General features: G+C 29.0%; 1 protein-coding gene across 1 annotated transcript in view; it reads right to left on the bottom strand.

Moving 5' to 3' along the window:
• Nucleotides 1–7,464: 7,464 nt before the first annotated feature.
• LOC102681638 (angiogenic factor with G patch and FHA domains 1) overlaps nucleotides 7,465–15,155 on the bottom strand; it is a 33,883-nt gene continuing 26,192 nt past the window's right edge. Inside the window, exon 9 of the mRNA XM_006617233.2 lies at nucleotides 7,465–8,040. Coding sequence (XP_006617296.1) covers nucleotides 7,891–8,040 — 150 coding nt within the window. The 3' untranslated portion in view covers nucleotides 7,465–7,890. The remainder of the gene's footprint in view (nucleotides 8,041–15,155) is intronic.

A 15,155-nucleotide genomic window follows, 5' to 3' on the forward strand; every position in this document is an offset into this window, starting at 1 on the left:
CCTTAACAATATATATCTCAAAAACATATTTATATATATATGTAAGCTGCCTTCCCCTAAATACCTTCAACAAAAAAAAAAATCTTCGATATTTTCACGATCTCGCGTTAAACTTTACTTACTCCAAAAATCAACCAACAGATCCACGACTGAATCAAATTTCGGCTTCATTCCCGCAAATGGAAGCCTGGATAAATCGATACGAGGATCGTGAGATTTTAACCTCGCGTGAACACACCTCGCTTTAAAAACCCTGCCGATACTCGGAACACACGGAAGCACGATGAGTTCGGCGAAAAGTGAGGCTGTTGCCTCGACGAGCAACACGAGCTGCGCGCGAGCCATCAACTTATCAAGATGCCGTATCGAGCGGCTGATGGATATACGCGGCCGATGCGTACGCACGGTTATTACCGCAGATTTGTGGGCCTGTGTGCACCTCGTAAATTCCCGCGAGCTTCCACGGAAAAGATCGTAAGCGGCGAGGGGTAGGGCCGAGGCGACAGGTTTCGCGCGAACCCGATTAATACACACGTACGCCGTGGATCCACGATTGAATCATGAGCTGTGAGTAACCAGCTAGGCTTCTGTTCGGCATGTGCTTTTGCCTCGCGATTAAATTGAAATGTTTCTTCCGTTCTTGAAATCCGTGAAAATGTAATACCGTGCAACAGTTGCGTTTCGATTTAGAGGACGGGAACTAGAGCGAGGGGAAGTCTCGGCAAGTGGAAAGAGGTTATGTCGTGGATCGAGGAGTACCATTTGTAACGCTAATTTGACGCGAGATCGCTCGTTCTTTTGGATCTTGCTCACCGTGTTATAAGTGGATTGTCGTTTGGAATTCGATATTTAGGACTGGTTATTAAAGTTGGCTATAAAGTATATGTATAGAGTTTGGCGAATTCTTTTGTTGAAGGATTGAATCGAGAATTTTTTAGGTTAAGAAATATTGAAGAAGCATCATTTATTATAATATTATTATATTATATGTTAGATTTTTTTTTGGATTCGAAACTTTTTTAATATTAGAGAATATTTGTCTTGATAAAGTATATATAAATTATTAAAAAGTTTTAAAATAAACTCTATTAAATTTATATTTAAAAATTCAAGAAATATTGATTAAATTTATTATAAATAAAGATATTGTTAATGTCGTATGATTATTTTCCTTTTTTTAATTTCTTTCTTTTTCCTGAAGTTTGAAAGTGTTCTTTTATGATAAAAAAAAAAATCGAAAAATAATAAAAGACACTTAAATGTATTTCGACAAAGTTTTAACGAAACACCCTATGTATACTTGACTCTTGTTTTCCTCTTTTCCTGCGGTTATTTGGTTATTCTCGTTGCTGTTCCGCGGTTACACAGTGTTTGAAGTTCATCAGATTTGCAATGTTGGGATTAATTGGCGGGTTTTAACTGATTTCTTAACTAAACAATCACGATGCATGTTTTAACTTTGATAAAATATGAACTAATTAAGATTTTATGTCAGTATAATCAACACATACTAAGGGGTGTTCCTTCAGAAATCACTTTTGAATTTATAATAACATAATTAGCTACATTTGAAATTTATATACGGCGGTAGTTCACGTTTAAGATATATCTTAAAACAAAATATCTATTAATCTAATAAAATTCTATAATTTAAAGTATAATTCATCGAAATAATTTCACGATATTTAAGATACCTTCCATTTCTAATAAAAAATTTGATATTTTCTTTAAATCATTTCTTTAAATAATAACTAATTTTATTAATTATCATTACATTTATTTCAATTTATGAAAAAATATCATATCAACGTCTTAAGAGTTTCGAACAAGAATATGTAAATAATTAAAAATATAATATTCTATATTTTTTATTATTTTCAAATTGAATATATTAAATTTTTTTTTTTTAATATCCATAAAATTCGATTTCTTGTTCTCGTTGTTGTCACAATTAATTATCTCGATAACTTTAAATTCACAACATATCTTATTCATATTTATAAATCATTAATGATCAGAAAACCGGAAAAGAAGAATATATATGTGTGACCAGAAGAAATATGATTAAATACAATTTCTCAAAATATCTTCCTTAGAAACTCCATTTCATGAAACAGTTAGTGTTTATTATGTCGATGCATTTAATTATCACGATCTTTTGCTTTCATTCGAAGAAACTCGATCTCTTAATTATAATTCTCTTTCATCATCGGAATTCTAATTAAACGAATAAAAAGCTAACTTATAGGATAAACGGTCCAGTTACCATGCCTTCTCTCAGTTGGCAGACAATCAATTAATTTTTAAAAAAATTAAAAATACATGAAATAATTAAATTGCTATATTTTTAAGATGAAATAAATCTTATTTATCTGTATAAATCATTGAAATAATCTTTTTTCAAGATATAATAAAAATATTCGTTGTTGAAACTATTGTTCTACGAAATATAATAATTCATTTATTTTTATTATAAAAAATGCTGAAATATGATATTTAATTAGAAAAAAAAAATAAAGATTTCACGATATAAAAAATTATGAGTGCTAGAAATAGATAAGTAAAATAATAATTTAATTTTTATTAAGAATTTACTAAATACAGCAAAGATTTTGTTTTAATTAAAACAAATCTAAAAAATACAATGAACATAGAAAAATAATTAATTAATTCTCTACAAATCTTGAAAAATATCTTCATATTATTTAAAAACTTTCAAATTGTCACTAAATATTTATTAAATGGATCATTTATACTTACTATTTTCAATGTTCATATTAAGAAATTTAAAAATTTTAAAGAATTTTAATTTAAAAACCAGAATCTATAATATTAATGCTAATACTAATTACTACTAATATGTAAGAAAAACGTAAGAAAATAATATTCGATTATGTAAATACATCAATCTTGTGAATTAAAATGTAATGGCTTGTCAATCACTATTATGAACTGAATTAGTTCTACTTTAGACCTCTGTAAATAGGGAAAGAATCGATTGATTGGATTTGCTGAATCAGTTGAACCAAGACTTGACTTCGGACCTTTCTTCAACGAACGACTGTTCTAACCAATTAAGCTATCCAGGCCATCGATAATTCCTTTCACCCCTAACGTTAGAAAAATGCCACTATCTTCCACTTTTTCCCCTATAAAAACCGATCATTATCGAGAATTTAAAGAAAAAATGAAACGATCAATCATTTAGATATAAGCGTAAAAATCATTTTTTAAAATTACAGAAACAGAGAGAATCGATTGATTAGATTTGTCGAAGCAGGACACGAGCAGAGACCTTTCATCGTCCAATGATCGATCTAACCAATTGAGCTATCCAGGCCAGCAATGAATTCTTCCTCGCTAATTGTCAGTCTAACGATCGAACCGACCACGGCCTACATCTGTAAATTATTTAAACACCCAACTGAAGGGCTATTAACCCCTTGAGGTTATATATCGAGTCAACCTCTTCTAAATGAATTGGTAGATCCTCTCTAGTTTCAATTTGCTTAGAACATCTGCTTTTGTTGGAAAATTTCGTTTAGCATACGAGAAAATGAGACGAAACACCTAATACGTCTTATATTATATTGATAAAAATAATAAAGGGAGAAAAATTAAAAACTATAAGAAGATTATAAGAATTTTAAATGTTTTAAAATGATGATGAATAAAAATTTTCATTATTCTATAACGATAATTTAAAAAAATCTAATTAGTAAACACAGATAGATTATTATTTACTATTTAAGTTATAAATATATCATGAAATGAAATTCTTTGAGTTTTAAATTATTAAAAGAGTACGAAATAAAGAGAAAAATTTAATAAGCCACATTTTTATACACAAACAGATTTATTTCCCTGTACAATGATTCAAATCAATATATATTATATTTTAGAATTTATGAAATTTTTCATTTTTTTAATTTTAACTCTTTACTTCTATGTTTAATATAAGTACATAGATTTTATTCTAGTAAATAGTTTGTTTGAACAATGGTTTTATTTCAGAAAATTTTATATTTTGCATTTGGAATATTTCAATTGTAACATTATCATTATATTTTATATTTTATTATAAGTTATTTATATTAAATAATTATGGATCACATACAATTAAAAATGCTCCCTTTTAGTGATCATATCAGATTAGATTACGTGAAAAATAAAAAATCAATAACAATGAATTTATCAAGTTTTTCGCAGATGTTCAAATGCATGAATAGTCACTTTGTAACTCGTTTAATCTCATGACAGAATCACGTGGTTCATTTCAAAGTGAATAAACATATGAAAACGCGCAGAAAAGCACGATTAGAGAGGAAGAGATTCTTGGAAATAAAATGGAAACTTCGCCATTGGTGAAATATGCCTGTCATACATTCACTAGAGTAATCTAAAGTGGATAAATAATCTGGAGAAACATGCTTGCGCGCAAGATGTAATACGCACTTTCACGTGCTCTATTAATTCTCACCTAATCCGGATGTCTGATCTTCTGCATTGATAACGGAGTGTTCTACGTCTTCGTTTGAACTTATTTAACAAAAAGAACGAAGAACACGAGTTGTGTCGGGTTCGATAATTAAAGAGACTAATTCGTTTCTTCGCTTGTCAGCTTCGTGTTCCCCGCCACTTATCTTCGTATTTTACGACGACAACTTTGTTCATGGTTAAATCCATTTACGAGCGTTTTCTGTGAAAATGGATGCAAGATGGCGTTGCATTCGTTAACTTCAAATAAGACGATGACTGTGTTGAAAATACGATTAGAATGCTGGTATATTTGTACCAATTGAATGAAGGATGAAGAATAAATAACTAAATATAAAGAGAAGTGGACATTATCAAGATTAAATTTTTACTCAATTAATTATACTTTGTAATTTTTTCCACCTTTTTAAATATTGTGCAAAGATATTAATTATCATAAAAATCGATTATACTTGATTTTTTGATAAAATATATAAAAGAATAATATCCTCTTGGTTCATCTTTTTAATTATGTCATATAAAAGATATTATTTTAACAATCAAAAATAGAAAAATAGATTTATCATGGGTATCTAAATAATGTCATTCAAATATTATTTAATAAATAATATTAATTTTTGTAATAAAAATTTCTTAGTATATATAATTGAAAATAATATTGAGGTATTAATTTATTAATCATCGATATTGAATAAACACAAATCGCTGTAAAAAATACTTCTCTCAAATGTAGTTGTCTTTATATTAATACAAGCTGACATAACAATAACATCATAAAGTGATCAAAATGAACGGCACACAAAATGCATGACATCTTATTGTCTTCTTAAGAGAATTGTAGTCTCGTCGTCCCATGAATCTTCCTGTGAACTTCCCTCATCTTCAGGCAATAATTTAACTTTAAATTACCAGTTATGTGCGAATTCTACGTATTTCTCATTCTCATCAAGTACAATCAACTGGAAAAACAAACTAAATAGAGAAAGAATTTTAATAAACAATCTGTGCAAAGATTAAAAATATTGCATAATATTGAATTTTTAATATTAACTTATAATAATTCGTAAAATTAACGAATCAGATATGTATTCCTTTGCTATAAAATATAATTTAATTCGTCAGTTGATTTCTTTTTAATAACTTAAACTATTATTATTGCAAGTAATATATTTTATATTTATTGAAATAATTAATTTATTCTTCTTTTCACGTTACGTAATAGACTTGAAATCATTTCCCATGACTTTACACGAATTCACATCACTTACTTTAAGAAATATATGAATTTTTACACATAACATTTGTTATTTATTTTTGCACAAAAAATGAAATCGAATTTAAGTAGAAAATTGGTTTCAAATTAAATCAACGTTCGATTAATAAAAATGAATGAAATGGTATTCGTGGAGACCGCAAAACGTTCCACGTTAAATCATCCAGAAAAGTTAATAGACCGATCAGACAACGTCATAGCGAGAATCATCGTCCGGTTCGCGACCGGTTCGAAATCGTGACAAACGTCTTGGCCACACGGCGTCGTAAAAATAATGAAGATCGAGGATCGGTGGAAGCAGTTTATTATGAAAACCGCACGATGTGCCGAAGGAGTTAAGGGCTTGGCCTAAACTTACGGCTCGGCTCGGTACACTTGCGCCGAGGTCTTTGCACCGTGAAGTTTGCTTTATAAATATCGCCGGTGCACCGGAGTGTCCAGAGAAACGAACCGTATCTTGGGATGAAATGAACAGTCTAAGCCTTTCTTTGCTTCAATTGCAACGAATCCGTACGTGTTTTCGATCCGGGATTCTATTATTTTATTTATACGTGTATCTTCCTCTCGTTAAATCCTTTCCTTTGTGGTAATATTAACAGTTTAATGATGATAGGAAATAGCATCTTTCGACGATTCATTGAAAAGATTCGCACTTTAAACAGACATGATGATACAGACATTCTAGAAAAAGGTTTTTGTAAATTAAAATATTTATAAAGTAGTAAAAATAATTGAGAACACGTGTGTAAAAATTAGAAATATATACAGAATAATGTATATTAGAGTTTCTTGTATCTGAAATAAATATTTAATAATATTTGTATTATAATTTGTATAGTTTTTATCTTTGCATTTAATACGAGATTTGATTGAAGATGTAGAAATAACAAATTGACAATATTATAATATATATACCTTTTTTTTTCTTCACTTAAGCAAAACTTTTATAGAAATTTATATTTTCCAGAAATTGCAAAATTATTTTTCAACAATGATATCTGTAATTTCTCATAATATTTTTTCTTTTTTGTAGAAACATAATATATGTAATATATTTCATCTTCATGAAAAACTTTAACTAAACTCTTTACATACAACTTTTTAAGGTTTTAAGGAAATTAATAATATTTTTGTTACAATATGTAAATTTCAAAAGATTTTATCATCTTTTTAACAAATATAAATTTTATAATCTTAATCGAATAATAATATCCAATAGTATATTAAGATTTCGTGTGATTAATAATCAAGTTGATATTATAATTACGCATTGATATAATAAATTATTTTAAATTATCTTCAGACAATGTTTTATTTGAATTAATTCATTCAACTAACATTAAATTAAAATAATTAATAATTTTTTTATCTATTATAATCATTTGTTGTCGATTTAATTTATTTTATTAATTTATTAATAGTAAGAATTGGAATTTAAACACATATATAATTAAATGAATAATTATAGACTCATACAGTTGGATACAAAATTATTCAATAGTCAGTTTTTAACTGTGCATTTTCTATTTTATTTTTAAACAATTAAAGTTCTACTTTAAGATAAAATAACAAATATTTCTCAAAAAGAGAAATAGATTTCGAGTTATTTTTTTCCCATTTCAATTTTTCATAAAATACATTAAACATTAAATAAAAGCCGAATACTTTTGTCGTCAACTGTACAACAAAAAATATATACAATAATAAACATATCCTTTATTGCAGAAATATTCACAATTCACACAAGAAAGAAAATTATGGATACATCAAAACTTCATTTGTAATAAAGATGGACAATACAATTTTTCTTTTTTTTCTTTTTCCTCTTCTTTACAATCATTTCGCTCGAATTTCTATGCATTTCTCTTTCTATGTACAATTTACGATCAATATAAAAAAATTCAACTACTTTAAACAAAGACGTATATATGATACAATATTTCTTCCGTTTAAAATCTAATAATAGGGATTAACATTTTTTGCAAAAAAAAAAAAAAATTCTCATCTTTCGTGTCAGGATAATAGGATTTTTACGGTTGAACGTAATTGTCTTCGCTTACCAAGTGGCAAGAGAATGAAAAAGCGTGTGCAATGCAAATCGAGCGTTTTTCACGATGCAATTATTTCGCATGGTCGGATATTTCTTTGTAACGTTGTTGAGTCTTTCGCCATAACGCCTGCTTCTTTTCCGTCGTAGAATCTAGCTCGATTGTAGGAAATTCGCTGGTCGCGCCGAGACCGGTTTTGCTCGGATTATTCGTCAAAGATACCTGCAAGCAGAGCATAAATGAATACATGATAAGAGGATTTTTCTTCCCACGTAGTGCTTTACATAAACGCGTTCTTATTTCTTTTTTTTTTTTTTTTTATCCTTTCTTATCCATTCCATTTAATTATAGTAAACGGGTATGTAACGATTAGAGGGATTTTTCTTAAACATAAAAGATACGAGGAGGAAAGACAGGTTTTGTATAAAAATGTATGATGTATTCGTTGAATTTTTTACGAAACGAGTGTTTTATGAAATGATAGATAAAGAATAGAGATATTATTTATTTAGTGAGAGACTGAAAATTTGTACGTTATATTATAAGCAAATTGTTGTGTATGTAGAGAATAATAAGTTATGCTTGAAATAATTCATTTTTTAACAGGACATTACTTTGAAATCGATTCTCATAATTCAATATTTTTTTCATATTTTGAATACTTGACTTGGAAGTATTTTTCGCAATAAGATAATATAGCATTAAAGTTTTATAATTTAAGAATTTATTTTATTACTCTGGTACCACTAAAGGTTATATTTTAAAAAAATCCAAAAAATTGAAACTGCAAACCATTCATGCTTTTCACTGTGATATGATTTATATATTTATTTAGAATTGTATCTATCTATCTTCTGTGAAAAGAATGTATATTTTAGAATGAAAAGCTAGAAGAGAAAAAAAATATATAATATCTTTTATATTAGAATAATAAAATAAGTTTCTATATTTATTTCTAGAAAATATTTCTAGATTAATTTTACATTTTCATAAATCAAATATATTACATAATATATTTGATGAATTTTTTATCAAATTGAAAAGAGATAGAAAAAATTATAACTATTTTATTTTTGTTAAAAAATTCTAAGATATCTTAATTATTCGAAAGTGGAAAGAATTAGATAAATATTAATAGATATTAATTTCACAATTTCAAAATAATAATGAGAATGTGAAAATGCTAAAAATGCTATAAATTATCAATATAAAAAAATATATACGATTAAAATTCATAATTTATATCAAGGTATGTAATACCAAGATATTTATATCAAGTTACATACTATGCTATTAAAAATGAAAGAAATCATAAATTTATCTTATGATTTATAAATAAGTAGCGTTTCATTCATGCATTTCATTTTCACCTACAATTTACAACGAAATAATATCCTGAAATAAAATTATAAATCTATAGAATACTGATAAAAAATTTAGGGATGGAATTTTCTAATCAATTCAATATTTCAATAAATTATTATAAATTTTGTTATTTTTATCTAAAATTATTATCTCATAGTTTCAATTTTAATAAAAACGAATATAAAGTAAACTCTCTTCTCCCCTAAACCTCCATCTTTGATCAATATAATATATATATATAATATTCAATTCTATTTTTTAAATACGATTACTCATTACTGATTGTTCCTGTGTTAATTCTATTTTTTTTTTTTTTTTTAAACCATACTCAACCCATATCGAAACGAATATAAAGAAAAAAACGAAATCAAAGAACGGAAAAGGCGAAAGATTATTCGGCGTCGGCTCTTATCGAGGAAGGGTTATTTTAAGTTTTGAGTCGCAACCACTGGGCAGAATACCCTCTCTCGACGCGTATTTGGGGCAAGTGGACTCCCCTGTCTGGCTTGTAAATGAGGCCCTATCTAGCTTCGTCGACACTTGACTTACTTGGTTGAAAGGAAAAGAGACGAAAACGAAAGAATGGGAAGAGCATAAAAAGGAAACACGAGGAAAGGATTCCGGCCGGGAGCACGAAAACAACGTCCGATCTGGCTGCAGATAAAAATATCTAAGAATTTCCATCTCTCCGGGGGAGAGACGAATGAAACGAATGATAATAAAATTGACAAATAAGATGCAAGGAATAAAACTGAAATATGAAATTTTAAATATGAATAAAAGAAAAGTAAAATTTTTATTGTGTATATATATATGGAAATGAAATTTATTTATTAATAAAATTTTTCGTGGTATATATCACTTTCTTTCGGGATAAATTAATTTCTGCATTAAACATGTAAATTGATGGGATACCTTTTTTCTTTTATTTCAAATATTTTTAAATTATGAAGAATATGTATATATATATATATTTATAATTTTAAAGAAATTATATAAGAATAATTAACTAAAAAGGTGGAAAAGGAAAATTTTTTTAATATTATCCTGTTCATAAATAATAATATTTTTAATTTTCTTTAAAATATCGTTGAATTAATTTATACTCCGTGTATAAATAAATTAAATAAATCAATCATTAAATAATTAAAAGTTATAAAATCGAAAGTGTATAATATAAAGTAGAATTTATTGCAATAAATTTTAATCGCCATAAATTGCAAGGAATTTCAGAAAAATTATCTATCTATTAAATAAGAACATTCAATTTGAAAAGATGGAAAATTTTGTTAGAATTAATTTAATATTATCACGTTTACAAGTAAAATTTTTAAAAATCGTTGAATTAATTTATATCGTATCTATAAGTTATTTAAAGAATAAATTTAAAGATAAGTAATTAAAAGTTACGAAATCGAAGATGCACAATACAAGAGGATAGAATTTATCGCCATAAATCTTAACTGGTATGAATTACAAGGAATCTCAGTCGTTTTACAGACAGTCAAGCGCCTCGGAAAATCTCGAGATGCATTTCATAAGGTTTCTTTGCCCACTTGTTGTATCTTAAAAGAACCTCGTTTATAAGTTTGAAGCAGCTGCAAAATGCAATACAGGCGAATGGTTTACAGGCTTTAACGGAGTCGAGTGTTCTTACTTTCGCCTACGTGGAATTCGCCAAGCAGCAGAAATAACTCATTAAGGAAACGGTAAACTAAGGAATGATGAAATATAATAATTAACACGGTTTTGATAAGTATTGGGTCGCTGTATTTTAATTTTTAAGAATTTTCTTGCCGTGAAATTGTCGTTTTAATCGTCCCGCTCAATTTTTCTAAATTGTCCATACAGAATTAATTTACAATCGGTGTAAAAGATTCATAAAGTCGAGCATAACTTGCTACATTTTGAACATAACTTGCTACATTATTATATCATTATAAATTGTGTATAAATACCTGTGTGAACAAGTTTTGATAAATTTCTATAAATCTTTCAAATCATAAAAATTCCATATTGCATTCTTAAGTAATAATTAATATAGTTTATAATTTATAGCATTGATTATTTGATTTTTTTTTTTTAATACTATATTAGAAACAAAATGTTAAAATATTACAAGTGTGATATAATGAACATAAAAAATTCTGATAATATCCTATAAATATCTTATTATTTATATATTATTAACAAACAAGAATTTTATAAAGAAAAAGTTATCCATTTTACAAATTATATTTTAACATATTCATCTATTTTAATTTATTAAAGAAGAAAAAACAAAAGTAATCATATATTTCATCATCATGAATTCTAAAGCATTATTATATATTCATTTGAAATGAATGTCTTTAAGTTGTCTAAAAAGACAAAGTATTAAATATGATTCTTCTCAAAAGTATCAAATAAGAATAAAGCAATAAAAAAACTTTCCAGTATATTGAAATATAACATAAACGTTAATAAATAAAATATTTTTGATCTAGTATAAAAAGTATATTCTTTAAATATTCAGAAGAAAAAACAAATGAAATTTTACATAACACTATTTACATTAAAAATTTTCACTTGATTTGAAAAAGTATTCGATACGTTTAAAAATATTTTTCATTTACAAGCAAATCCGATGTATAATTTCTTTATTAAATAATTTTATCATTTTTCTTTCACGTTTATCATTTCTTTTTGCAAATTTTATTTCCTCAACACAAATAGTTATAGTTTCTATTAAAAATTTATTATTCTATACGTCCAAATATTTTTCCATTTTCTTTTTTCTAATTTATACCGGTTAAATAAGTTCCAATAACCATTGATCATCTGAACAATCACACAATCCAATTAAATACCCCTCATCAGTTGGAATCACGTCCTCGCGATCAGCCCATCCACGATCCCTCGAGGAGGCGTGTAGAAGAAGAAAAGAAGAGAGGGTAGAGAAATTGGAAAAGAGGGTACAGAGAGTGGCGTCGAAGGAAAGATGAGAACAGATCATAATCGGGCGACAGACACGTTATCGTGCGCGTAAAATGAGCGCTCGTTACTCGATTGACGATTTCGCGAGACGTTCAGGAGCAAAACGGCTCGACTCGAGTTTCGCTTTCTCGCTCGACGATGATGGTGATGATGCATCCGTCTGGCCTGTCTAGACTACTTTTATATATATATATATATTATAACTCGGCGCTCACTCGTCCGTTCTCTCGTTACTTGCAAAAAAGACGAACAAATCACAACTCTTTCCTCTCTTTTCGTCCGTCTATCTCCTCGACCAATAGAATTCTCGCGAATTTTACCTGATTTATGTCACGAACATGATTAATCTTTCTTTCCCGGACGAAATGTTATCTCGGAATTAGTTTTTCTGTTGGCTCATCGCCTGATGAATTTTGAACGGTTACCTAACATTTATATAACGACGTGTCATCAAGTATCTTGTGTTACCCTCGATAGTCCTCGTAACATAATTTTCCAACATTGATTTCCGATTCTTTTCAATTCAGTTTGAAAAATTATCCTCTTCGATATGATAGCGTTAGTCATAATCTTGATCATTTGTTGAAACAATGAATAACTCGAAAATTAGTATAGGAACATTACATTAAAATTTTCAATTTGAAATTCATAATTTGGAAATTTATTTATATGATTCTAAGTAAGATTGTTTTTTTCTATTTCAATAAAATTTGTAATTTTGAATTATATATCATTGTTTCAGGTTATGAAATCGTCTAAAAAATCTCAGTACTAATTTAATATTACTAAAAAAAATAATTCCTTTAAAAATATTAATCTTTCTATCAATTTCTAAAATTATCGACATAACTTTTGATTTCTCTTAATTCTAAAGTTGAAGTGGTATTATATAAAATAATAGCAAATGTATTGTAAAGAAATTTCAAAATTGTTTAACTTTAAGAAAACGATAGATAATTCAAATTAATATCGTACAAATTAAAAATAAAAAAAGAATTGTTACCGATCTCTCCACGAGATAAAAAGACACGAAAAACCTCCAATTGCCTTTGATTTCTTAAAGAGACAGCAAATACACAGGCCATCGACCGTCGAAGTCTAAACTTACCAACTGCTCACGATGGACAGATGGTCGAGACAATGATACCCGGATTACTTATTAAAAACGGATTAAAAGTGTCTGTAGAACGATCGAGCATCACGACACGTTTTCTTATATACGATGCAGACAGACATAAATCGGTGGCTGAACCGAGAACCAGCCTCGTAATATAACCCATAGACGGCCAAGTGAACCGAACGACGTTCGATCATTGAATTATTTCCATCGTGTTCGATCGATCGTCTCTCGAATGTCGCGACCCAGATATCATACTTACTTTATGAGAAAACTCTTTGCTTTATGAATCCAGGTTTAACTCGAGGATCGAGGAGGCATTAACCATCAAATTTTTAAATAATAATTCGATGAGGATTCTAACTGGAGAATAATTAAACGTAGATTGGAAATTTATTTTTCGACAGTTTTAAATTTTCTAAAGATTATACGACGCGAGATAAATATGTTAATATGATAAAATCTTATTCCATTAAATTAAAGTGGAACATTGATTTCCTCCCTTAACGAAAAGAAATCAATTATTTTAATCGAAATTTCTACTATAATTAACAGTTATTTATAAATATTTTTTTCATCTGTCAGTTTATTTATCGAGAAAATGAAATATAAAATCTTTCATTTTCGAAATTTTAATCTTTCTAATTGTCAATATTAAATCCTTCCCTTATTAAATAAAATTATACTTATATACACTTTGTTACGAAATATTTGAAATTAATTTTTTATCAATTTTATTAAACGCCTTGTTGTAACACATATTATTTAAATATATGCAACATCATTAAATAATCTCATTTACAACTTCAATGTCAATGATGAAGAGAATAATATATACTTCGAAAATAAAGAACGAACAATAAAACTAGGAAATTCATAACGAGGAAACGCGAAAACGATGCACGATGTCAAAGCGAGAGCTAAAAATAGATGGAAAATAAACAAATAGGTCAATTGGATAAATGACAAGCAGAGGCAATATACCGTGATTACCAATTAAACGATATATAAATCGTATGCAACATCTACAATCCTACCTATTATTATCCACGCGCTATATCTTTAGTGCGTCCCATCATTTAATTTCATTTCCAACTTTCCCTCAAAATAATTCATCCATCCAATTACTTTATAAATTTTTCCTCTCTTCCTATACGCGAATTTTATTGATATATCAAGAACAATATAATACAATCGTCCAAAAAAAAAAAAAAAGAAAGCATCTTCCAAATCTCCCTCCATTTCCCTCCAAAATTTCACCCCCGACCGAGCTCGGCCGATTATAATCGGGAGGGAGGTATAGGCGAGGAAGAAGCCAGGCCGCCCAACGGCGGCAAGAATACGCGGTCAGAATCAACGATTTCCGAGAGAAAGGAGACATCTCGGGCGGAATCGAGGCGCAGCGTGGTGCATGTGCACCACCTTTGAACTTTCAGACGACCGGGTCGGGGAGGGGAGGGGGTCGAGGAGGAAGGAAATTCCGTGGGCAGAGAGAGCCAGACACCGACAACGCTCGTTCGTTCGTTCGTTCGTTCGTTCGTTCATTCGTTCCGTTGCAAGGCGGAGAGGCATCCACAGATAAAACGGTGGCGGTGGTACAATAACATATTGAGAATTCGCGGGCCCCGCCGACGGTAGGTGGTAGGGTGCCAGACGGTCTGTGCCAGTTCGAAAGTTTGTCCCGGTTTACCCGTCTGGCATACCGGGAAGCGAGACGCGGACGCACGTGCACCGCACCTTGACAGGTTGAATATGGGCTCTACGGAGCGCGGAGACAGCATATTGGGTTCGAAACTTTGCTCGTTTACAACGTCGCCACTATGTCTGCCAGAGGCGGCGGTGGCGGTGGTGGCGGAGGAGGCGGCGCTCTCTGTGTTAC

This window comes from Apis dorsata, unplaced genomic scaffold (assembly GCF_000469605.1).
Source record: "Apis dorsata unplaced genomic scaffold, Apis dorsata 1.3 scaffold_295, whole genome shotgun sequence".
Taxonomy (NCBI): Eukaryota; Metazoa; Arthropoda; class Insecta; order Hymenoptera; family Apidae; genus Apis; species Apis dorsata.